Here is a 22979-nt window from a genome sequence, read left to right as displayed (position 1 = left end):
TTTTTTCATTTGCCATGTTTTAATAAATAAACCAATTACTGAGTTACTAAATCACATAAAACAGTCATTTTAATGTTACATTGACAGTGCATTGAGACCTAGAATGTTTGAACCAGAAAGTCAGACCTTGACCTCAAAATCCAATATGGCTGCCATACACATCAAGTAAGGAATAATTATTCTGCTTATTACATCAGTAATCACTAAAGAATGATATGCATATATATTGATAACAACAACACCTTGGTCAACTTTGGGGGTGACATTTTTTGCTTACTGTCACACATTATATATCACTGCGCTCTGTCTGCTGCATGTCTGGGAGGGAGAGGATGTCCCTCTTCAGACACATTCAGCAGTGGTCACAGTTAAAACCCTTCCTGGATGCTAGCCAAAAGTCCACTACACACACTCAGCTGCTGTGTTCATCCAGTCTGGTTAAAAAACAGACTCGCAGGGAACGTGATGTACCATCGTCGCATTCATGCCTTCCATCTGTTTCCATGTTTCACACTGCCTTCGCAGAGGTGATGTGCGTAACACTGGGGGTTTCCATTCATCCAAAATACCGCACGGCCCCGAAAAACATGCACACACGCTAATGCAGTTAGGAGATGTTCTGCAGCGGCCCTGAGTACCAATTTACTCTGAATCCTTGGAGACTTATTTCCATGACATCCAACCTTTTTCCCTTAATGGATGAGCTGAAAGATGCACTCACATTGAGAAAAAACATTCACAAAAGAGAGAAACCTGAGAGTCTATAATATTCTAACAATACATGCCTTTCAACAATGAGCCTTATTCATTCCTCTAGCACACTCCAGTCAGTGTATGAGCTTATAAAGGCAGCCAGTCTGCTGTTTTCAAAAGGATGAGGAGAAAACAATCAAGCTGTTTAGCTTCCACATCTGGAAACCATAAAGGCATGGCGCTACGTAGCGTAGCCGCTGCACTAGGCTAACAGGAGGTCCCTGGCACATTCAGAAAGAAGCTAACGCTCATTAGTGGTTTCTTCCCAATATTGGCCCAGGTCAGAGTCCGAAGAATCTGACCAGCCTCTTTACGTGTAACTACTGTTGCTAAAATAACTGGACATTCAGCTGCAAAAATTTTTTCTGCTCATATAGTTGAAAGAACAAACTGTTTTATGTTTTTCTGTCTTTTTGTGCATTTTTAACAGTCAATATTATAGCCTTATTTGATTTAATACTGCCCCCTCTACTGTTTTGTTGTTCTTTAATTAAAATTCAATGTATTCTTTTAATAAAACAAAGCTTTACAAACATTAAAACAGGAACCAGCTGCCAATCTATAGCTACAAACACAGCCATAATATCACCCAGAATATGTCAACAGTCCAGATGCTTACATTCTCATATGCCAATTAGTGGTGTGAAACCGCAAAAAGGGAGTTAAACCCGGCTATATGTCATAAGCTCACTAAGGCAGAGACACATAAACTTCTGTGATAGCTCTGTGTGAACATGCAGCACAGTTTTTCACTGGAATGTGTCCACACACACTCATCTAAAAAAAAAGGAGGCACAGAGAGTGGAGGTGGGTTGTGTACTTCCACAGCTATTACCGCACTGACCTCATGGATTAGCTAACATGGCTAAGATCAGAGAGAATATCACGGATGCCAATATCTGAGAGAGTTGGCTATTGAGTGTAAGAATGCCCCGCATGAGTGTCTTCTCTGTCGAGGGGCATCGTCCGTGAGAAATGAAATGTGACACTGGCTGTCAGGGCTCGTTTGGGGAAAGTGGCTGCTAGTCAGCCATGGATGGAGCTCTGATACAAGGACAAACAGGGGGAATGAGTGATTGGAGACACTCAAATGTACCAAAGAGGTCACGCAGGATTGATAAGCTCTGTTCATCTAACTCAATACACTCAACACTTCGAGAATATGGCTGGTTGTGCTCAATTAACACACACACACAGGTCTTGTGTTATCCAACTGCTGCATCTATATCTGGTTGGCTGATCCTAGAGAACAGTATGAGGCACAACAGTGAGGTTTAAAAGTGCTTCTAGGAAACCAACAGTGATGCAGAATAAGCAGCAGCTGTCAAATATATACACATATTTACCCCAACATCCAATTCAAAGAAGCCAGGTGTGTGTAAAAGTGTGGCCCTATATGCAGGTCAGTGGGCTGTTTGGTTCCTATGACGTATGTGAATTAGGTTAGGTTGCTCCTGCAGTCAAGACTTAATCATGTGCTGCCAGCTCCCATTAGACACCTGTAGTGCAAAAAAAAAGGACTCAGACGTGCGGAGCAGCAGGGGACAAAGACAAGTGACCATAAATACACACACACACATTGGTGCATAAGTAAATATTCATATTTCTAAAACAATCCCTGCATCTTTAAAAAAAACCCACCAAATCCCTTCACTAAATGATGAAGCACCAGCCAAGATGGCGTGTCTTAATTTCAGTGGAGCGCACAGTGGTTCCGTGGTTTCAGGGCTTTATGACCGTGTACCTAACCAGAATTGACGTTGGGAAATATACTTTATGTTCCCGCACGGCGCAAGAGGAGCAGATTAGGTTTCCTGGTGGTTGGAAAAGTAAGAAGTGGCTAAATATACACGCACGATCATAACTCATGCAAGAATGAGGTTTAAATAAGTTCATGCAAGTGACACAAAGCCAACCTGTTGTGTCCCGATTAAGGCCATTTCAATTAGTGATTAGTCCAATCGAGCCTAATCATACACATCCTGTCTGCTCTGTTGTTGGAGCATCTGGTCCAAGGTAAGCTACGACAGAATTTGTGATCAAACTGAGCCTGATAGAACAAGCAAACACACCATAATAAGCTGAAATTTAAACAGAGGCTCAGATTACTAAATCCCAAACCAGACTTGAGTACACCGAAATCAAACGATATCCTTGTGCACTGGTATATGTAAATACAAACTGTAGCCTACTCCATTCTTGTTTTCATGGGGAATCTACAGTTCCTGCTTCTCCTCATGTTTGAAAGGCAAATTTTCAGATCATTATCTATATTAAAATTCATCAGGGAAGGCTGGGTTCCACCATTATTGGCTGTCATAACAATATTACTGTTATTATTTTCTCTGATATTAAAGATTTCTACTGAAGCATATAGCATTATTAAAAATGCATGCGATATAAAGATTTGCTGATGCAAGGTGGCAACACCGGCCGGCAAGGACAAGTGCATGTGGTGCCAGCAGCATGCTGGGCTCCTCCCATATGCACGATACAAATATATATATATATATATATATATATATATATATATATATATATATATATATATATATATATATATATGCTATAAGATTTTTATAATTGTGTGCAGTATATGTTTCTCAGTGTTGCAGTGGATGGATGGATGTGGGAGCTGCGCCGGTTTCAGCACCATACAGGCGTGGACCAGAACAAAAGGCGCAGCCTGCAGCAGCAGCGCAGCGCAGCAGCGCAGCAACAACACCAACACCATTTAAAAATAAAGTTTAACATCCTCACTGAAAATAAACGTTATTCCACAAATTTTTAAAGGAGCCTGAAAGTCTGAATTCATAACTGTACATCACACTGTAACGCGCAGCAGGAGGATTAGTGCAAAACAACAACAATATTCTTCAAAAACTTTTATAGTCGTCATTAAAATAGGTCAGAATGGCACATTCACGCTGCTTTAAAGCTTCACAACGCTTCATTTCACCGTAAACGATCAACACAAAGCGCTTCAGTTCTTACCTGCAGGTTCAGGCTGCTGAGCGGCAGTAATACCCCTGTCTTCGCAGAGCTAGAGTGACAATGAAAGCGGTATGGGGCCCTGTGATCCCTCCCCTTGCGAATTAAGCTACCGTAAATGCAGCAATAAAAGCGCAGAGAGATTGTGTGCCTGCGATCTTGCTCTGAGATTAACAGTGTAAACACACAAATGAGATGTCTCTAGCAGCAATATGTCAAGTCATTGATAACGAATTGCTGCGTTCCCTTAATTTGATGAAAGGAGGAGAACTCCCTCGAGGGATGCAGGGATGAAGCGGTGGGGTGTGGCTGTTGCTAAGGGAAGATGGAGAACAGAGAGGAAGAGAGGGAAGGGGTGTGATGTGGAAGTGATGCCAAGGAGGAGAGGATGGGAGAGTACACTATACCTACACTTCTGCTGCAGCGTCCTGAGCTAACACTGATCTGCTTTATGCATCAGAGGTTTTCACAGACATGTTATACAGTTACAGGTACAGATATGCAACGACTGCCCATGAACTCACTTTTTTAATGCCTGAATACATTAGAAATGGTTCAAACTTTATAATAAGGTGATTTAAATGATCCACTCAAATTCAACAGCCTGCTCTCTCCCTGCTGCAATGAAATCATAAGGAAGCCTGGCCATTTGTCATTCCTCTATTGGGTGTCTCCATTCACTTACTGCCACCTATTGATGGAAATAAGACGCTGCACTCAGAGCACTGAGGATACTGCTTCAAACTTCAAACCAATGAGCTGCTGTTATCATTACTACGATGCAAACATTTTTATTTGTTTTACTATAGATCAACAGATCAACTCACAAACTTTTTTAACACTTTCAACTAAAAACAACTAAGTTAATTGAGTGTAAATGTGTAGACATAAAGACATGTTTACAAGCTTCTAAACCTTTGCATTGTATTTAGAGAATATTAGATATTATCTTTCTATGAGGGCCATTGAAGCCTGCATGAATTCCTATTATATCAATATATGTTGGCTTGATTTGATATTTATGTCATTATGAAACAACAGACCTATTCATGAACCTGTTTGTCACTGTGTATACACAAAAACAGATCATTAATTAATTAATTAATGAATTAATATAAAAAGCTTAAAAATCTTTGCACTGCATTCAGACAGAATATGGGATTATCTGTGTGTAAGGCCCCTTGAACATTGCATGAATTCTGATTGCATGAATTTACATCAGTATATGTTTGCTTTTTATATATAGTTTAGCATTGACTAAACAACATTCTAAGCAAACCACCTCACTTCTGGCTGACAATATTGCGGGCGATGAGTTCTTTCATGATCTCGTTGGTGCCTCCGTAAATGGGCTGAACGCGCGAGTCCACATATGCTCTGAAAGAAGGAGAAAAGAAGTTCAGCAATTATTGATGCATCACCTCTCCCCTCCATTATGTGACACTAACTTAGCGATGGGGTACTCCCACATGTAGCCCCAGCCTCCATGGAGCTGCAGGCACTGAGTGGCCACTTTGTTCTGGAGCTCAGACGTCCTAAAGACAAGATCATTGGCAGCATGTAACAGCCTGTTTTAGATTTGAAGCTAATAATAAAAGTCTTAATAATCTGACCAAAACTTGGCCATGGAGACCGTGGAGGGATCCAAGCGTCTCTCAGCATGGAGCTGAAGGCAGTTATCTACAAAGGATCGGCCAACACAGATCTCAGTCTTCAACTCTGCCAGTTTGTGCTGGACAGTCTGTGGAGGAAAAACATCATTAGCAGGAGACAAAGGAGGGGTTAAAAAATTCAGGAGAAAAACCTCGTCATACGGACTTGCAGGTGAGCGATGGTCTTGCCGAATGCCTTCCGCTGCAACACATAGTTCCTTGTTTCCTCAAACATGAACTCACAACTTGCTATGGCCATGTCAGCAATCAACAGACGCTCCTAGTGCATAAAAAGATGGATTTACAACCATATATACCATGCATGGACAATTAAAAAGCAATTATGTCATGTTGTTGGCTCAGTTTTTGCTGCGTTATGTCTTCACAAGGGTGTGTAAATGTTCTTTCACCTGGGGCAGCTCGTTCATCAGGTAGTAGAAACCTTTGTTGACTTCTCCCAAGAGGGCACTAGCCGGGAGCCTGACATCTTCAAAAAACAGCTCAGCTGTGTCCTATGAAAGACCAAAAAAAAAACATTGAGAGGAGAAGTTGTGTTGGGACATTAAACATTTGTGTGACATGTACCTGTGCTTTCAGACCAATCTTCTCCAGCTTGCGTCCTTTCTGGAAGCCCTTCATGCCATCCTCCACCAGGAAGAGACTGATGCCATGTGCTGCTGTCTTCGCTTCGCGGTTGGTCACCGCCACGACCACCACCAGGTCGGACATCCATCCGTTTGTGATGAACACCTAAAGAAGAGAAGACAAAGACGTCAAGCTTGAGATGCAATTCTTTACTAAATCTACTGCACTTTGCTTTCATCACTCAGCACCTTGTTGCCATTGAGGATCCAGTCACTGCCGTCTCTCCTGGCGTAAGTCCTCACTCCCTGCAGATCACTGATGACATAAAGAAGCAGGGTCATAAGAGCTACATCACATTTTGCTGATTTCTATCATGTTGTGTATCCATCCTGACCTGCCTGCTCCTGGCTCTGTCATGGCGATTGCAGCAATACATTTCCCAGCTGTCATGTTGGGAATGAAGTGCTCAATCTGCTCCTTGCTGCCATAGTTGACAATGTAGGGCATGACAATTTCGGAGTGCAAGACAAAACCTGGGCCTGTGCAGTTGGAATACATTCTGGAGGATAAACACAAAATTTGAACTTTAAAATGTCATCAATGAGGAAAAAAGATTTTAAAATCAAGGACAACTCACTGCTCCTCCCATGTGATGGCTGCAGAAAACAGGTCTCCTCCAATGCCACCATGCTCCTCTGGTGTCGTTACTCCCAGCAGGCCTTGCTCTCCAGCTTTCTCCCACACCTCCCTGCTCACCTGACCGGCCTTCTCCCACCTAGATCAAAGAGCAGGGATTAACGTGAAGCTGAAGAGACTGAGAATTAGTTCAATAATTTTTCACCTACTCTTTGTGATGTGGAACCACTTCTTCTTGAAAGAAGCGCCGGACACTCTGTCTAAAGATATCATGGTCCTCATTGAAGATCCGACGGGTCCCAATGTCCATCAGGGTCTTGGCACTGGACGTCTCTGGCCTGGTGGAGGCAGCAGGATGCTTAATTGATTCAGGCTGCGTGTGCTGAAGTCTGGGAGGATTAACAAAAAACATGTACGAATTGTATTATTGGAAATGACAAATCTGGCAACACAAGACTCTTAATCACAGAAAAAACACACAAGACATGATTTAATAATACTAAAATGTATAGTTGTGTTTAACCTTTAGTAAAGTCAAATATATAGTTATCTTGATAACATACAGTCAAGCAGGAAACTGGAAATGAAAATACCAAAACACCACGTGATAATTTAACACGACCATTACATAACAATGTGGATAGTGTTACAGAATATAATTCACTTACAATAAATAATGTAATGTTCTTTGCTGTCGGCGTTATTTATTTATTAAAAATGATCAATTAACTAGTGCAGACCTGGGCAAAGTACGGCCCGCGGGAGAAGAAAGAAAATCGGTAATGCCGTGATAACGTCTTTCCAACCCTCCTTGTCTCTTCCACGCTGCTGTACTGCTTCATCCCATCTACTGTTTGGAGAGACACGGTCGCGCTGTGTACACTTAAAAATGCTGCGCCACTATGCTGAAATGTACGGTAAAGCGTGAAGAAACGTTTTTTTTCGCCAATGCGATTTTATAATATAGCTATCTTTCCATTCATTCGACTCCGCGCTACTCTCTCTCTCTCCCTCCCGTCCGCGTTCACACACACGTACACACATGAGCGCGGATATGTTCACAGAGAAGACGGCCAAAGTTCTTGATAATGGAACATCGCGCACCCTAACTCAGCACAGACAGAGCTGGTAACGCAGCAAACATTAGGTGATTTAAGGTGAAACGCGGTTACGGTTGAGATAAATTACGTCATATGCCCATAGTCACATATAAATAATAACATCAAAAGCTGTTTTCTTAATCAGTTAGTTGCCTTGTTGTGCATTTAGTAGTTCCATATATCTGATTATAGTATTTATGCTATTAATGTATTTATGTGGTTATATCACATTATTTAATTTTAACCTTTATTTTACCAGAAAATGTCATTTTACAAAACAAGAACAGGCTTCAACCTTCAGACCTTCAGCTTTAGATGTTTTTGTAATCCATTCCTTAGATTAGAACTAAACTAGGCACAAATTAAAGTAAGAACACTCATTCTACTGGCCTGTAATGTATGGAGTTGAGGTGGGGGAAGGTCCAGGCAGGGTTCAAGTAAGCATGTATTTATTCGTCTTATCACTCAGAACTAACTGAGAGAATTAAGATTTAACTGAATCGATTCACTTCCACGCACTGACTTTATTTACAATCAAAAACAGACCCCGGAACCAAAGTACAGTGTAAAAATATAACCAATATGACATAACATATAACACATTAGTCAAGCAGAGTCCGTAAATGTTTCGAGCGCAACTACTGTGAAAGCTAATTCATGTCTCTCTGTCACAAAAAAAATGATTTTATCTACATATTTTACCTTGCAGTCACAGCAGCGAGCGCCTGTCGTGGCCCACAGACATTTCTCAGTCCAAAAACACACGGTTTTAAAGCCCTTTTTACCAACATTTTCTTTACCAAGATGTTCAAGGTAACAGTGCAGAGCTCGTCTAGCGAGACCAATATGTACAGACACAGCACTCCGCTTATTTTCGCCATAGACTTGTTATAAGGCTTGGTCCATAAACAGGCAAGGGAGTGAGAGCTCCTGTTTGTAAACCTCTCAGTGCGAAGATTTGATTAAATGCTGCCATCTACAGCTGGGAACAAAAAAACAACAAGTAAATCTGCACGTTAGCATGGCGCTTGTTCCTTATGTAGAGAATTCTTTACCGGGACTTTCAAAACTCCACAATTCATCAGCACAGTTTCGTTTTGCCAATCATGACATACGTCTGGCACAGGACTGGAAAAAGCTCGGAGTGGCAGCGGTTGTGTGGGATGCGGTGAGTGACACCCATTGGACTGTAGATAACGCCCTAATGGCAGCGATCTGAAATATATGTACATGTTATAATTAACATGCATTTTATTTTCCAGGCCGTTGTTATGTGTATGTATCTGGAGCTGGGGGCGGTGGAGTTAAAGGGGAAGAGGGCCATTGAGCTTGGAGCTGGCACAGGGTTGGTGGGCATTGTAGCAGCACTTCTGGGTGAGTGTAACTAATGACTAAAATGCCTCCGATACTGGTCTAAAATGCAGGTTTATATGTCGCAGAATAAATTAGAGTGTTCTCTTTTTTTCTCGATAGCGTATATTTTGATAGCTGGCGGCTAACACTAACCAGTTCTTCTTCTTCTATGGTATAAAACAATGGTTGCCACAGTAGCACAGCACAACTTCCGGCGTTGTGCCAAAAAGTGATCTTCTGCCAAAAACTGATTTCTGTCGCGGCAGCGCGCACGGACAGTCTCCAGCTTGAGTTACGGTTGTTGTCTCATTCATACTGTTGCAGCGCGGACATACTCGTAACTCCATGTTTGTGGTTGGTATTGATTGGCGTTTCTACAGGTGCTCAGGTGACCATCACAGACAGGGAGCCTGCCCTGGACTTCCTCTCCGCAAACGTGGAGGCAAACCTGCCCACAGACTCCCAGAGATCAGTGCTGGTGTCAGAGCTGACCTGGGGTGAGGGTCTTGAACGCTACCCGGCAGGAGGATTTGATCTGGTACTAGGAGCAGACATTGTTTACCTAGAGGACACATTTGTGCCTCTGCTGCACACTATGGAGCACCTGTGTTCAGACACTACCGTGGTGTTGCTCGCCTGCAAGATCCGCTACGAGAGAGACACAAACTTTCTGAGCATGCTCAAGGAGCGGTTCACGGTTGAGGAGGTCTCGTATGACAAACAAAGGGACATCCATGTATATAAAGCATTGAAAGTGCCACAAGGGAGGGATTTGTGACGTATCTGTATCTTGACAACTCAACTGATAAATGTTTCCTTGATGAGGATATAAACCATTTAAATTGAGTGATTGATTTCACACAAAGGTCTCAAAATTAAAGAATACCAGAAACACATTTATTAACAGCTGCCCAAAATGTCATATTTGAATAGCTCTCACACAATGCACTGTATTATACAAGTTGGTGCTGACATTTAGAAAATTGTGGATAAAAAATTAACGACAAGCAAACATTAAAAAAAAGCATACTATGTCAGGACTATACAGTAATACCTAAAGAATACAATATGGCATTCCATTTTGTTGTTGTCTTTGTGACTTGGTCGCACTTTACAGTCCTTTTGCAGGGTGTTCGATAGGCGCAATCGAATTGTACATGGTACCTTGATGAATAATAAGCAACAAAACACTCACATGCTTTATGATTATGTCTTAAGAATTTCCCCTCTGGGATAAATAAAGTAATTCTGATTCTGATTAAGGGGGGGCCTTGTTTGTTACAGAATGTGAAATGTTGGATTGTAAAAGCAAAAAAAAGTGCGCATACCACTTTGTGTTCCTATAAAAGAAAAATTGGGAGACGCCCATCTCAATTTGCTGATTGAAATTTGCCAATGTACTTTTTTCCCCCCATACAGATTTTTTTTATGTGCAAAGACCATCTAATATCCACTGTGTTTAAAAATATGTTGATCATTTTTTTCATTGCATAACAGGTAAGGCTCGTTCTTTTTTGGTTGTAGTTAAAAAAAAAAAGAAAGAACCAATACAATTCATTTTAAAACTGGACAGAAATCCGTATTGGAAAAAAAAAACATGGATAGAAAGTACTTTGAGGGAACACTGCAAGTTAGCCATTTTTTGTTTACATTATATCCTCATGAGCTCAACTGTTTCCCCCTTATTTTGTTACTGAATGCCAGAACTAGCAAAAACAGTATTTTCTTGGAAAAAAAAATTAACAACTGAAAAACAAATAATTTGTACGGAGAATATGTCAAAAATCAAACTCAATGGGCCTTTGTAACATATTTGGTGACATGTTAGTCGGATCTCTTTAACAATTTAGATTTTGAATTTACAGCTGGAGTCATTCTGTACTCTTAAAGCTGCAATTAACATGAAAAAAAAAACATTTTACAGCCCAATATAATGGTAAGCATTTTGTACACATTGTATCAAGGCAAAAGTAAATTTAAGTAAAAAAAAATGGCATTATGGAAGCATATACTCTAATACATAAACTGAAACACAGCTCAAAGATAAAATGTCCAAGACACAGCCCATCTACAGTTCAAAGCATTAATAAGTAACAGATGTTAATGCAAGAGCGCAAATTACCGATACGAAAGCAAAAGTGACCTCTCCTGTTTTAGGGAGATAAAATGAGAAAGTTCATTGGTGGTTGTGGTCAGTTCCCCGTTGCTGGTGATGTTGCCCATTTTCTCCAGGCACCACTGACTGGAATGCTTCCCATTGTAAACAGGAACAGCGGCACAGCCTGTTCTGCTGCTTCACCGCAAGGACCCTGTACTGTGTTGTTTGTAGTTTCCTCCAGTCCTCTCATTCTGAGCACTGCTTCACCCGTTCATGGGAAACTGATGTGGAGAGGATTTCAAAATTGCCTAAAGTGGGACGGGCTTTGCTTTTTCTATTCCTAGTGAGTCACAAATTTTTCTGCAGTTTCTTAAAAAGAAAGCAAAAAGAGTAGAAAAGGGGGAGGTGGCATCCAGATGCATGGCTCTGTGCTGAGTCTCTGTACATGGGGACAGACAAGAACCTGTCAGGCGATCGGTGGCGACTACTCGGATTTGTGGCAGTACAAGTCTTTCAGGGAGGCCTGTTCATCACCGGATGCAGCTGAGCAGAAAAGAATAAAAACAAACACATGCTGTGTTTAATTTTACATCCGTACTGCTAAGCTTCACGTCATACATAAATACTGAATCAATTTATTTCTTCACCTTGTACGACCACTTGGTTGCTGGGCAGAATGGTGGCACCGGGCTGGGCTGCAGTGGCGTTTGCCATGGTGAGCGTCTGCAGGCCCTGCACTCCATCTGTGCCATTATTGGCCAGCTGAATCGCCCCACCCTGGGTAATGGCAACTATGGAGAGATATTATGTTTATAGCATCTAATTCACCTCAGCATGACACACTAGTACCGCTTGCACTTACTGTACTGGCCACTGCTGGTCTGATAGATGGGGGTGGGCATGGTGACTGTGGCGATGGTAGGGGTTGAGTCATCTTCTGACTTCTCTTCCTCAATCCGAGGCACCGCTGGAGCATCTGACGATAAGTCATTCCGAATCTTCCTGTAAAAATCAAATAAATATCTCATGAAACTTTTACAAATTATTTTTAGAACAACATGTTACTAGAAAGATCTCCCACAGACCTGTATAAAGGCCGTCTGGACAGAATTTCTCTCCTTTTCTGAGAATCTGTCACGCTGTCTACAGATTCCTGGGAGTCCTCACTCTCAGCAACAGTCGAAATCTGCAAGTGAACAGACATCGTTTCAACAGATGACTCAAGCTTACAGCTGTAATAATGCTGCTTTTACAATGAAAGTCGATCTTCAAACCTGTACCGTCTGGACCTGTGGGGACTGGATAACAGAAGACTGAGCAGCTTGGATCACACCGTGTACTTGGACTGTCTGACCATTAGGTAACTGCACTAGGGTGACTCTGGGAGTACTGGTTGTCACCTGGCCTGCTGCTATAGGTGCCTGCAAGCATGACAAGCCACAATTTTAGGTTGTGTACGTAATCATGCAACATGTAAATTCTTTATCTTTAGAGGAAGAGAGGGAAGAGGTGTGATGTGGAAGTGATGCCAAGGAGGAGAGGATGGGAGAGTACACTATACCTACACTTCTGCTGCAGCGTCCTGAGCTAACACTGATCTGCTTTATGCATCAGAGGTTTTCACAGACATGTTATACAGTTACAGGTACAGATATGCAACGACTGCCCATGAACTCACTTTTTTAATGCCTGAATACATTAGAAATGGTTCAAACTTTATAATAAGGTGATTTAAATGATCCACTCAAATACAACAGCCTGCTCTCTCCCTGCTGCAATGAAATCATAAGGAAGCCTGGCCATTTGTCATTCCTCTATTGGGTGTCTCCATTCACTTACTGCCACCTATTGATGGAAATAAGACGCTGCACTCAGAGCACTGAGGATACTGCTTCAAACTTCAAACCAATGAGCTGCTGTTATCATTACTACGATGCAAACATTTTTATTTGTTTTACTATAGATCAACAGATCAACTCACAAACTTTTCACACAAACACTTTCAACTGAAAATAAGTTAATTGAGTGTAAATGTGTAGACATAAAGCTTATAAACCTTTGCATTGTATTTAGAGAATATTAGATATTATCTTTCTATGAGGGCCATTGAAGCCTGCATGAATTCCTATTATATCAATATATGTTGACTTGATTTGATATTTATTTCATTATAAAACAACAGACCCATTCATGAACCTGTTTGTCACTGTGTATACACAAAAACAGATCATTAAATATAAAAAGCTTCAAAATCTTTGCATTGCATTCAGACAGAATATGGAATTATCTGTGTGTAAGGCCCCTTGAAGATTGCATGAATTCTAATTTACATCAGTATATGTTTGCTTTTTATATATAGTTTAGCATCGACTAAACAACATTCTAAGCAAACCACCTCACTTCTGGCTGACAATATTGCGGGCGATGAGTTCTTTCATGATCTCGTTGGTGCCTCCGTAAATGGGCTGAACGCGCGAGTCCACATATGCTCTGAAAGAAGGAGAAAAGAAGTTCAGCAATTATTGATGCATCACCTCTCCAATCCGTTATGTGACACTAACTTAGCGATGGGGTACTCCCACATGTAGCCCCAGCCTCCATGGAGCTGCAGGCACTGAGTGGCCACTTTGTTCTGGAGCTCAGACGTCCTAAAGACAAGATCATTGGCAGCATGTAACAGCCTGTTTTAGATTTGAAGCTAATAATAAAAGTCTTAATAATCTGACCAAAACTTGGCCATGGAGACCGTGGAGGGATCCAAGCGTCTCTCAGCATGGAGCTGAAGGCAATTATCTACAAAGGATCGGCCAACACAGATCTCAGTCTTCAACTCTGCCAGTTTGTGCTGGACAGTCTATGGAGTAAAAACATCATTAGGAGGAGACAAAGGAGGTCTGAAATAATTCAGGAGAAAAACCTCGTCATACGGACTTGCAGGTGAGCGATGGTCTTGCCGAACGCCTTCCGCTGCAACACATAGTTCCTCGTTTCCTCAAACATGAACTCACAACTCGCTATGGCCATGTCAGCAATCAATAGACGCTCCTAGTGCAAAAAAAGATGGATTTACAAACATATATACCATGCATGGACAATTGAAAAGCATTATGTCATGTTGTTGGTTCAGTTTTTGCTGCGTTATGTCTTCACAAGGGTGTGTAAATGTTCTTTCACCTGGGGCAGCTCGTTCATCAGGTAGTAGAAACCTTTGTTGACTTCTCCCAAGAGGGCACTAGCCGGGAGCCTGACATCTTCAAAAAACAGCTCAGCTGTGTCCTATGAAAGACCAAAAAAAAACATTGAGAGGAGAAGTTGCGTTGCAACGTTAAACATTTGTGTGACCTGTACCTGTGCTTTCAGACCAATCTTCTCCAGCTTGCGTCCTTTCTGGAAGCCCTTCATGCCATCCTCCACCAGGAAGAGACTGATGCCATGTGCTGCTGTCTTAGCTTCGCGGTTGGTCACCGTCACGACCACCACCAGGTCGGACATCCATCCGTTTGTGATGAACACCTAAAGAAGAGAAGACAAAGACGTCAAGCTTGAGATGCAATTCTTTACTAAATTTACTGCACTTTGCTTTTATCACTCAGCACCTTGTTGCCATTGAGGATCCAGTCACTGCCGTCTCTCTTGGCGTACGTCCTCACTCCCTGCAGATCACTGATGACATAAAGAAGCAGGGTCATAAGAGCTACATCACATTTTGCTGATTTCTATCATGTTGTGTATCCATCCTGACCTGCCTGCTCCTGGCTCTGTCATGGCGATTGCAGCAATACATTTCCCAGCAGTCATGTTGGGAATGAAGTGCTCAATCTGCTCCTTGCTGCCATAGTTGACAATGTAGGGCATGACAATTTCGGAGTGCAAGGCAAAACCTGGGCCTGTGCAGTTGGAATACATTCTGGAGGATAAACACAATATTTGGACTTTAAAATGTCATCAATGAGAAAAAAAGATTTTAAAATCAAGGACAACTCACTGCTCCTCCCATGTGATGGCTGCAGAAAACAGGTCTCCTCCAATGCCACCATGCTCCTCTGGTGTCGTTACTCCCAACAGGCCTTGCTCTCCAGCTTTCTCCCACACCTCCCTGCTCACCTGACCGGCCTTCTCCCACCTAGATCAAAGAGCAGGGATTAATGTGAAGCTGAACAGACTGAGAATTAGTTCAATAATTTTTCACCTACTCTTTGTGATGTGGAACCACTTCCTCTTGAAAGAAGCGCCGGACACTCTGTCTAAAGATATCATGGTCCTCATTGAAGATCCGACGGGTCCCAATGTCCATCAGGGTCTTGGCACTGGAGGTCTCTGGCCTGGTGGAGGCAGCAGGATGCCCAATTGATTCAGGCTGCGTGTGCTGAAGTCTGGGAGGATTAACAAAAAACATGTACGAATTGTATTATTGCAAATGACAAATCTGGCAACACAAGACTCTTAATTACAGAAACAAACACACAAGACATGATTTAATAATACTAATATGTATAGTTGTGTTTAACCTTTAGTAAAGTCAAATATATATTTATCTTGATAACATACAGTCAAGCAGGAAACCGGAAATGGAAATACCAAAACACCACGTGATAATTTAACACGACCATTACATAACAATGTGGCTAGTGTTACAGAACATAATTCACTTACAATAAATAAAAAAGCTCAGATCCTGTCCAACTTTCAGAGCTTTGGGATTTGATCGTTTTTAAAATTAGTTTTAACTCTAACGGTTTTCTTCTGTAAAAATATCTTCACATCATCTGTGCTGCTCTGCTCTGTGCGGGAGTGTTTTTCAACATACAACCAGCACACACTCAAAGTAGACCTGGACACACACACAGAGGACACAGGAGTGAGCACTAAACACACAGACCAGTTCACATCATCAACACCCTCCGCCACACATTGATTCTGTGTTTTTTTTTTTTCGCCAATGCGATTTTATAATATCGCTATCTTTCCATTCATTCGACTCCGCGCAACTCTCTCTCTCCCTCCCGTCCGCGTTCACACACACGTACACACATAAGCTCGGATATGTTCACAGAGAAGACGGCTATCTTGATAATGGAACATCGCGCACCCTAACTCAGCACAGACAGAGCTGGTAACGCAGCAAACATTAGGTGATTTAAGGTGAAACGCGGTTACGGTTGAGATAAACTACGTCATATGTCACATATAGTCACATATGAATAATAACACCAAAAGCTGTTTTATTAATCAGTTAGTTGCCTTGTTGTGCCTTTAGTAGTTCCATATATCTGATTATAGTATTTATGCTATTAATGTATTGGTGACAGGTGACTTTCACAATAAGGGCAGTGTGTCAAAGGTTGTCTCGACCCACTTCCACGCACTGACTTTATTTACAATCAAAAACAGACCCCGGAACCAAAGTACAGGGTAAAAATATAACCAATATGACATAACATATAACACATTAGTCAAGCAGAGTCCGTAAATGTTACTGTTTAAGCTAATTCATGTTTCTCTGTCACAAAAAATGATTTTATCTACATATTTTACCTTGCAGTCACCGCAGCGAGCGCCTGTCGTGGCCCACAGACATTTCTCAGTCCAAAAACACACGGTTTTAAAGCCCTTTTTACCAACATTTTCCTTACCAAGATGTTCAAGCTAACAGTGAAGAGCTCGTCTAGCGAGACAAATGTGCACAAACACATCACTCCGCTCCGCTTTTTTCGCCATAGACTTGTTATAAGGCTTGGTCCATAAACAGGCAAGGGAGTGAGAGCTCCTGTTTGTAAACCTCTCAGTGCGAAGATTTCTTCTTCTACTACTATTGCCAATGATTAAATGCTGCCATCTACAGCTGGGAACAATAAACAACAAGTAAATCTGCACGTTAGCATGGCGCTTGTTCCTTATGTAGAGAATTCTTTACCGGGACTTTCAAAACTCCACAATTCATCAGCACAGTTTCGTTTTGCCAATCATGACATACGTCTGGCACAGGACTGGAAAAAGCTCGGAGTGGCAGCGGTTGTGTGGGATGCGGTGAGTGACACCCATTGGACTGTAGATAACGCCCTAATGGCAGCGATCTGAAATATATGTACATGTTATAATTAACATGCATTTTATTTTCCAGGCCGTTGTTATGTGTATGTATCTGGAGCTGGGGGCGGTGGAGTTAAAGGGGAAGAGGGCCATTGAGCTTGGAGCTGGCACAGGGTTGGTGGGCATTGTAGCAGCACTTCTGGGTGAGTGTAACTAATGACTAAAATGCCTCCGATACTGGTCTAAAATGCAGGTTTATATGTCGCAGAATAAATTAGAGTGTTCTCTTTTTTTCTCGATAGCGTATATTTTGATAGCTGGCGGCTAACACTAACCAGTTCTTCTTCTTCTATGGTATAAAACAATGGTTGCCACAGTAGCACAGCACAACTTCCGGCGTTGTGCCAAAAAGTGATCTTCTGCCAAAAACTGATTTCTGTCGCGGCAGCGCGCACGGACAGTCTCCAGCTTGAGTTACGGTTGTTGTCTCATTCATACTGTTGCAGCGCGGACATACTCGTAACTCCATGTTTGTGGTTGGTCTTACTTGTTGTTTAATAACCGTAATATTTAATTTTATCAATAAAATGCCGTTAAAGGGCCAGTGCACCCTGTAGAGTGTTGTTAGAATTATGCTATTGATTGGCGTTTCTACAGGTGCTCAGGTGACCATCACAGACAGGGAGCCTGCCCTGGACTTCCTCTCCGCAAACGTGGAGGCAAACCTGCCCACAGACTCCCAGAGATCAGTGCTGGTGTCAGAGCTGACCTGGGGTGAGGGTCTTGAACGCTACCCGGCAGGAGGATTTGATCTGGTACTAGGAGCAGACATTGTTTACCTAGAGGACACATTTGTGCCTCTGCTGCACACTATGGAGCACCTGTGTTCAGACACTACCGTGGTGTTGCTCGCCTGCAAGATCCGCTACGAGAGAGACACAAACTTTCTGAGCATGCTCAAGGAGCGGTTCACGGTTGAGGAGGTCTCGTATGACAAACAAAGGGACATCCATGTATATAAAGCATTGAAAGTGCCACAACGGAGGGATTTGTGACATCTCTGTATCTTGACATCAACTGATAAATTTGTTTCCTTGATGAGGATGTAAACCATTTAAATTGAGTGATTGATTTCACACAAAGGTCTCAAAATCAAAGAATACCAGAAACACATTTATTAACAGCTGCCCAAAATGTCATATTTGAATAGCTCTCACACAATGCACTGTATTATACAAGTTGGTGCTGACATTTAGAAAATTGTGGATAAAAAATTAACGACAAGCAAACATTAAAAAAAAAGCATACTATGTCAGGACTATACAGTAATACCTAAAGAATACAATATGGCATTCCATTTTGTTGTTGTCTTTGTGACTTGGTCGCACTTTACAGTCCTTTTGCAGGGTGTTCGATAGGCGCAATCGAATTGTACATGGTACCTTGATGAATAATAAGCAACAAAACACTCGCATGCTTTATGATTATGTCTTAAGAATTTCCCCTCTGGGATAAATAAAGTAATTCTGATTCTGATTAAGGGGGGCCTTGTTTGTTACAGAATGTGAAATGTTGGATTGTAAAAGCAAAAAAAAGTGCGCATACCACTTTGTGTTCCTATAAAAGAAAAATTGGGAGACGCCCATCTCAATTTGCTGATTGAAATTTGCCAATGTACTTTTTTCCCCCCATACAGATTTTTTTATGTGCAAAGACCATCTAATATCCACTGTGTTTAAAAATATGTTGATAATTTTTTTCATTGCATAACAGGTAAGGCTCGTTCTTTTTTGGTTGTAGTTAAAAAAAAAAGAACCAATACAATTCATTTTAAAACTGGACAGAAATCCGTATTGGAAAAAAAAACATGGATAGAAAGTACTTTGAGGGAACACTGCAAGTTAGCCATTTTTTGTTTACATTATATCCTCATGAGCTCAACTGTTTCCCCCTTATTTTGTTACTGAATGCCAGAACTAGCAAAAACAGTATTTTCTTGGGAAAAAAAATTAACAACTGAAAAACAAATAATTTGTACGGAGAATATGTCAAAAATCAAACTCAATGGGCCTTTGTAACATATTTGGTGACATGTTAGTCAGATCTCTTTAACAATTTAGATTTTGAATTTACAGCTGGAGTCATTCTGTACTCTTAAAGCTGCAATTAACATGAAAAAAAACATTTTACAGCCCAATATAATGGTAAGCATTTTGTACACATTGTATCAAGGCAAAAGTAAATTTAAGTAAAAAAAATGGCATTATGGAAGCATATACTCTAATACATAAACTGAAACACAGCTCAAAGATAAAATGTCCAAGACACAGCCCATCTACAGTTCAAAGCATTAATAAGTAACAGATGTTAATGCAAGAGCGCAAATTACCGATACGAAAGCAAAAGTGACCTCTCCTGTTTTAGGGAGATAAAATGAGAAAGTTCATTGGTGGTTGTGGTCAGTTCCCCGTTGCTGGTGATGTTGCCCATTTTGTCCAGGCACCACTGACTGGAATGCTTCCCATTGTAAACAGGAACAGCGGCACAGCCTGTTCTGCTGCTTCACCGCAAGGACCCTGTACTGTGTTGTTTGTAGTTTCCTCCAGTCCTCTCATTCTGAGCACTGCTTCACCCGTTCATGGGAAACTGATGTGGAGAGGATTTCAAAATTGCCTAAAGTGGGACGGGCTTTGCTTTTTCTATTCCTGGTGAGTCACAAATTTTTCTGCAGTTTCTTAAAAAGAAAGCAAAAAGAGTAGAAAAGGGGGAGGTGGCATCCAGATGCATGGCTCTGTGCTGAGTCTCTGTACATGGGGACAGACAGGAACCTGTCAGGCGATCGGTGGCGACTACTCGGATTTGTGGCAGTACAAGTCTTTGAGGGCTTTAAGTTCCTCGATGAGGGTTTTGTTCTGGTTCTCCAGCACGGCCACGCGGTTCTCCAGACACTTGACATACTCTTTCTTCTTCCGACGACATTCACGTGCTGCCTCTCTGTGAAGAACATAAGAAGTTGACAACTTATGTTTGCCAGATTTTAAGGCATGCAGTGAAGGGTTGAAGTTTAAGCTAAATTTTAGCATAGCATATTATCCTGCAGAACCGTCACACTTGATGCATTCAGGGACCATCAGAAGTCAACCTAACAACAAGTGTACCTGTTTTTCATCAGCCGGACCTCCCTTTTGCGCGTGACTTCCTCGGTTGCTCCTGTTGATCCCAGTGCAGGCGAGGTTGCCATGACCACCCCAGGAGTGATAGTGCTGGTGGGGGCTGTGCGAATCTGATAGGCCTGTACATCACCGGATGCAGCTGAGCAGAAAAGAATAAAAACACACACATGCTGTGTTTAATTTTACATCCGTACTGCTAAGCTCACGTCATACATAAATACTGAATCGATTTATTTCTTCACCTTGTACGACCACTTGGTTGCTGGGCACTAGGATCTGCTGCCCGTCACTGGTCTGAGCATACTGTAGAATGGTGGCACCGGGCTGGGCTGCAGTGGCGTTTGCCATGGTGAGCGTCTGCAGGCCCTGCACTCCATCTGTGCCATTATTGGCCAGCTGAATCGCCCCACCCTGGGTAATGGCAACTATGGAGAGATATTATGTTTATAGCATCTAATTCACCTCAGCATGACACACTAGTACCGCTTGCACTTACTGTACTGGCCACTGCTGGTCTGATAGATGGGGGTGGGCATGGTGACTGTGGCGATGGTAGGGGTTGAGTCATCTTCTGACTTCTCTTCCTCAATCCGAGGCACCGCTGGAGCATCTGACGATAAGTCATTCAGAATCTTCCTGTAAAAATCAAATAAATATCTCAGGAAACTTTTACAAATAATTTTTAGAACAACATGTTACTAGAAAGATCTCCCACAGACCTGTATGAAGGCCGTCTGGACAGAATTTCTCTCCTTTTCTGAGAATCTGTCACGCTGTCTACAGATTCCTGGGAGTCCTCACTCTCAGCAACAGTCGAAATCTGCAAGTGAACAGACATCGTTTCAACAGATGACTCAAGCTTACAGCTGTAATAATGCTGCTTTTACAATGAAAGTTGATCTTCAAACCTGTACCGTCTGGACCTGTGGGGACTGGATAACAGAAGGCTGAGCAGCTTGGATCACACCGTGTACTTGGACTGTCTGACCATTAGGTAACTGCACTAGGGTGACTGTGGGAGTACTGGTTGTCACCTGGCCTGCTGCTATAGATGCCTGCAAGCATGACAAGCCACAATTTTAGGTTGTGTACGTAATCATGCAACATGTAAATTCTTTATGAAGATAAAAATTTACCTGTGTCAGTGTGATCTGCTGGGCCTCAGACTCTGAGACAGCAGCTTCACCACCTTGCTGTGTGTCTGCACCAGCCTCCATGGTCATTTAAAATCTGAAAAAAAAATTCTCATTTGTATATGCAGCATCATGCTTTACTTTACAGTGATAAAGTGGTGCACACTGTAGGGAGATTCCCCCTCATTCACAAAGTACTGGCTGATGTCTTGAAGGAGGGTGTGGCTTAGCTAAACATGTTAGCATGATTCATTCGTTAACTACTTCCATTCCAGAAATCGTGTTATAATTAAAATATATTTGAATGCATAAAGTAGAAGTGGCATTCAAAACATAATAACATTATGAGAAACCTTTTAAATACTTTTTATTAACGCCGAAGGCTAAAGCTAAATCACCGGCTAACCAAGGGACTTCCGAACAGTTACTTACAGCTAGCATGCATGTTAGCAAGCTTCATTGCTTATGTAGCATGCTAACATGCAAAAAAAGAATGCACTATATTATTAGCAGCACATTAACATTCACCGAGACCATATTTCATCTTGAGTTTAATAAATACTAGTGTCGCAGTTTGGCGCTTTCCTATAAAATTCAAATAAAGCCCAAGCTAACATTGCACCGGCTAATACCGTTAGGTTGCTAGTTATGGGCTTGTATGGAGGGAAACGCTTGCATGCATTGTATGCCAGTTTTGTTTGCACCCAGGACACCCCACTTTCACTAACTAGTTTAATGACTTAATCCAAAATGAACACATATTCTACATGAATTAGCAGTAACACACGAATAATTGCTTCTGTAACGTATTTCTAGTAAGTTTATTAAAAATATATTCAAGCCCACTCCCACATTAATACCTATGTCTCAGTAGTGTTGCGAGCCAGCGAGCCTTGCAGAGACTGACTCATTTTGTGAGCCTCTGCAACACCGCCGCCATGATCTCTTTGTTGGCTCTGTGCGAATATTGTGAGCAAATAACTTCTCTGGGCAGCCATCTATATCTGTTTAGCAAACATCGGATGCGTATCCTCTTACCAACACAGACTCGCTTCGTCACTCCCGGGTCTACGGAGCTCCACTTTTATTCAGGCCGACACGTAAGAGACCGCGTCAGGCTACACCTCCGTCGCGTCACCGAGAACAACAACACGGAGAGGAGGACGAGGGAGACGACGACAGAGAAAATCAGCTCCAGCGAAATGAGGCGAGTGGTAACGTAGAGACCCGGAAGCGCACGGAAACTGCCGAGGAACAGGCAGGGAAGACCACGGAGATTGCCGAGGAGAACCCTGGACCTTTTCTGAGCATGCGCTAGGTTGTGTAATCATAAATCTGCATTAAATCCCGCCAGGAAGGATAAAAATACTTCATTTTTAAAAGAACTGTAGCAACTATTACTGTTTTTTTAATTACACGTTTAATAGGAAGTACAAAAAAACATTAATTTATTACATGAAATAGCAAATATAGGT

The 22979-nt window shown here is 41.9% G+C and overlaps 7 protein-coding genes across 13 annotated transcripts in view; 2 read left to right on the top strand and 5 right to left on the bottom strand.

Moving 5' to 3' along the window:
• The window catches only part of LOC114431787 (microtubule-associated protein 2-like), a 35690-nt gene extending 31820 nt beyond the window's left edge, over window positions 1-3870 (bottom strand). For 2 of the 5 annotated variants that reach the window (XM_028399412.1, XM_028399417.1), the window contains exon 1: window positions 3748-3869. The gene's annotated coding sequence lies outside the window, so the exon portion shown is untranslated. Of the gene's footprint in view, window positions 1-3747 lie in introns of all 5 variants that reach the window. The other 3 variants (XM_028399415.1, XM_028399414.1, XM_028399416.1) reach the window with 3 other exon arrangements.
• A 649-nt stretch (window positions 3871-4519) lies between these two features.
• LOC114430301 (long-chain specific acyl-CoA dehydrogenase, mitochondrial-like) lies at window positions 4520-8564 on the bottom strand. The gene is made up of 11 exons (XM_028398607.1): window positions 8420-8564; window positions 6827-7006; window positions 6619-6756; window positions 6376-6540; window positions 6230-6296; window positions 5982-6146; window positions 5807-5908; window positions 5563-5676; window positions 5358-5485; window positions 5193-5279; window positions 4520-5121 (listed from the first exon to the last, which is right to left on the bottom strand). The coding sequence occupies exons 1-11, from the start codon at window positions 8506-8508 to the stop codon at window positions 5028-5030; spliced, it is 1329 nt and encodes a 442-aa protein (XP_028254408.1). The 5' UTR covers window positions 8509-8564; the 3' UTR covers window positions 4520-5027.
• Window positions 8565-8682: 118 nt separating this feature from the next.
• On the top strand, window positions 8683-9995 carry LOC114445928 (protein N-lysine methyltransferase METTL21A-like). The gene is made up of 3 exons (XM_028421255.1): window positions 8683-8885; window positions 8980-9091; window positions 9451-9995. Exons 1-3 carry the CDS (start codon window positions 8739-8741, stop codon window positions 9846-9848), a joined length of 657 nt encoding a protein of 218 aa, XP_028277056.1. The 5' UTR covers window positions 8683-8738; the 3' UTR covers window positions 9849-9995.
• LOC114444679 (cyclic AMP-responsive element-binding protein 1-like) lies at window positions 9954-12867 on the bottom strand. The gene is made up of 6 exons (XM_028419414.1): window positions 12847-12867; window positions 12449-12589; window positions 12254-12354; window positions 12031-12170; window positions 11816-11959; window positions 9954-11711 (listed from the first exon to the last, which is right to left on the bottom strand). Exons 1-6 carry the CDS (start codon window positions 12865-12867, stop codon window positions 11653-11655), a joined length of 606 nt encoding a protein of 201 aa, XP_028275215.1. The 3' UTR covers window positions 9954-11652.
• Window positions 12454-16871, bottom strand: LOC114445890 (long-chain specific acyl-CoA dehydrogenase, mitochondrial-like). 2 transcript variants are annotated; one of them, XM_028421210.1, is made up of 12 exons: window positions 16704-16871; window positions 15362-15541; window positions 15154-15291; window positions 14911-15075; window positions 14765-14831; window positions 14517-14681; window positions 14343-14444; window positions 14100-14213; window positions 13895-14022; window positions 13730-13816; window positions 13564-13658; window positions 12454-12589 (listed from the first exon to the last, which is right to left on the bottom strand). In XM_028421210.1, the coding sequence occupies exons 1-11, from the start codon at window positions 16859-16861 to the stop codon at window positions 13565-13567; spliced, it is 1398 nt and encodes a 465-aa protein (XP_028277011.1). In that variant the 5' UTR covers window positions 16862-16871; the 3' UTR covers window positions 12454-12589; window position 13564. The 2 variants fall into 2 exon arrangements, with proteins under 2 accessions (XP_028277011.1, XP_028277003.1); XM_028421202.1 differs by lacking the exon at window positions 12454-12589 and having other exon boundaries at window positions 13312-13658; window positions 16704-16870.
• LOC114445918 (protein N-lysine methyltransferase METTL21A-like) lies at window positions 16861-18738 on the top strand. The gene is made up of 3 exons (XM_028421243.1): window positions 16861-17195; window positions 17290-17401; window positions 17856-18738. Exons 1-3 carry the CDS (start codon window positions 16995-16997, stop codon window positions 18251-18253), a joined length of 711 nt encoding a protein of 236 aa, XP_028277044.1. The 5' UTR covers window positions 16861-16994; the 3' UTR covers window positions 18254-18738.
• Window positions 18353-22721, bottom strand: LOC114445905 (cyclic AMP-responsive element-binding protein 1-like). Of its 2 annotated transcripts, none has more exons than XM_028421231.1 (8): window positions 22543-22721; window positions 21508-21601; window positions 21286-21426; window positions 21091-21191; window positions 20868-21007; window positions 20614-20796; window positions 20357-20510; window positions 18353-20192 (listed from the first exon to the last, which is right to left on the bottom strand). In XM_028421231.1, exons 2-8 carry the CDS (start codon window positions 21592-21594, stop codon window positions 20048-20050), a joined length of 951 nt encoding a protein of 316 aa, XP_028277032.1. In that variant the 5' UTR covers window positions 21595-21601; window positions 22543-22721; the 3' UTR covers window positions 18353-20047. The 2 variants fall into 2 exon arrangements, with proteins under 2 accessions (XP_028277032.1, XP_028277022.1); XM_028421221.1 differs by having other exon boundaries at window positions 21280-21426; window positions 22543-22720.
• Window positions 22722-22979: the final 258 nt, after the last annotated feature.

This window comes from Parambassis ranga, chromosome 2, assembly GCF_900634625.1.
Source record: "Parambassis ranga chromosome 2, fParRan2.1, whole genome shotgun sequence".
Lineage (NCBI taxonomy): Eukaryota > Metazoa > Chordata > Actinopteri > Ambassidae > Parambassis > Parambassis ranga.
The sequence above is the reverse complement of the archived record's forward strand: the minus strand, read 5'-3'. Positions and strand labels throughout refer to the sequence as shown.

Excerpts from the sequence above, each read along its gene's own strand:
- LOC114444679 (XM_028419414.1), bottom strand. The coding sequence starts at position 12,867 with ATGTATTCAGGCATTAAAAAA. Across the intron at positions 11,960-12,030 it reads GACCAGCAGTGGCCAGTACA|TTGCCATTACCCAGGGTGGG; the intron begins GTAAGTGCAAGC and ends ATCTCTCCATAG. Across the intron at positions 11,712-11,815 it reads CAACCAAGTGGTCGTACAAG|CTGCATCCGGTGATGAACAG; the intron begins GTGAAGAAATAA and ends TTTTCTGCTCAG.
- LOC114445918 (XM_028421243.1), top strand. The coding sequence starts at position 16,995 with ATGCTGCCATCTACAGCTGGGAACAATAAACAACAAGTAAATCTGCAC. Across the intron at positions 17,196-17,289 it reads CAGCGGTTGTGTGGGATGCG|GCCGTTGTTATGTGTATGTA; the intron begins GTGAGTGACACC and ends TTTATTTTCCAG. Across the intron at positions 17,402-17,855 it reads CATTGTAGCAGCACTTCTGG|GTGCTCAGGTGACCATCACA; the intron begins GTGAGTGTAACT and ends GCGTTTCTACAG.
- LOC114445890 (XM_028421210.1), bottom strand. The coding sequence starts at position 16,861 with ATGTGTTTGTGCACATTTGTCTCGCTAGACGAGCTCTTCACTGTTAGC. Across the intron at positions 14,214-14,342 it reads TGATGAACGAGCTGCCCCAG|GAGCGTCTATTGATTGCTGA; the intron begins GTGAAAGAACAT and ends TTTTTGCACTAG. Across the intron at positions 13,817-13,894 it reads GTCTCCATGGCCAAGTTTTG|GACGTCTGAGCTCCAGAACA; the intron begins GTCAGATTATTA and ends TCTTGTCTTTAG.
- LOC114445928 (XM_028421255.1), top strand. The coding sequence starts at position 8,739 with ATGGCGCTTGTTCCTTATGTAGAGAATTCTTTACCGGGACTTTCAAAA. Across the intron at positions 8,886-8,979 it reads CAGCGGTTGTGTGGGATGCG|GCCGTTGTTATGTGTATGTA; the intron begins GTGAGTGACACC and ends TTTATTTTCCAG. Across the intron at positions 9,092-9,450 it reads CATTGTAGCAGCACTTCTGG|GTGCTCAGGTGACCATCACA; the intron begins GTGAGTGTAACT and ends GCGTTTCTACAG.
- LOC114445905 (XM_028421221.1), bottom strand. The coding sequence starts at position 21,594 with ATGACCATGGAGGCTGGTGCAGACACACAGCAAGGTGGTGAAGCTGCT. Across the intron at positions 21,192-21,279 it reads CACAGGTCCAGACGGTACAG|ATTTCGACTGTTGCTGAGAG; the intron begins GTTTGAAGATCA and ends GTTCACTTGCAG. Across the intron at positions 20,511-20,613 it reads CAACCAAGTGGTCGTACAAG|CTGCATCCGGTGATGTACAG; the intron begins GTGAAGAAATAA and ends TTTTCTGCTCAG.
- LOC114430301 (XM_028398607.1), bottom strand. The coding sequence starts at position 8,508 with ATGTTGGTAAAAAGGGCTTTAAAACCGTGTGTTTTTGGACTGAGAAAT. Across the intron at positions 6,757-6,826 it reads GTGGTTCCACATCACAAAGA|GTGGGAGAAGGCCGGTCAGG; the intron begins GTAGGTGAAAAA and ends TCTTTGATCTAG. Across the intron at positions 6,147-6,229 it reads GGATCCTCAATGGCAACAAG|GTGTTCATCACAAACGGATG; the intron begins GTGCTGAGTGAT and ends TCTCTTCTTTAG.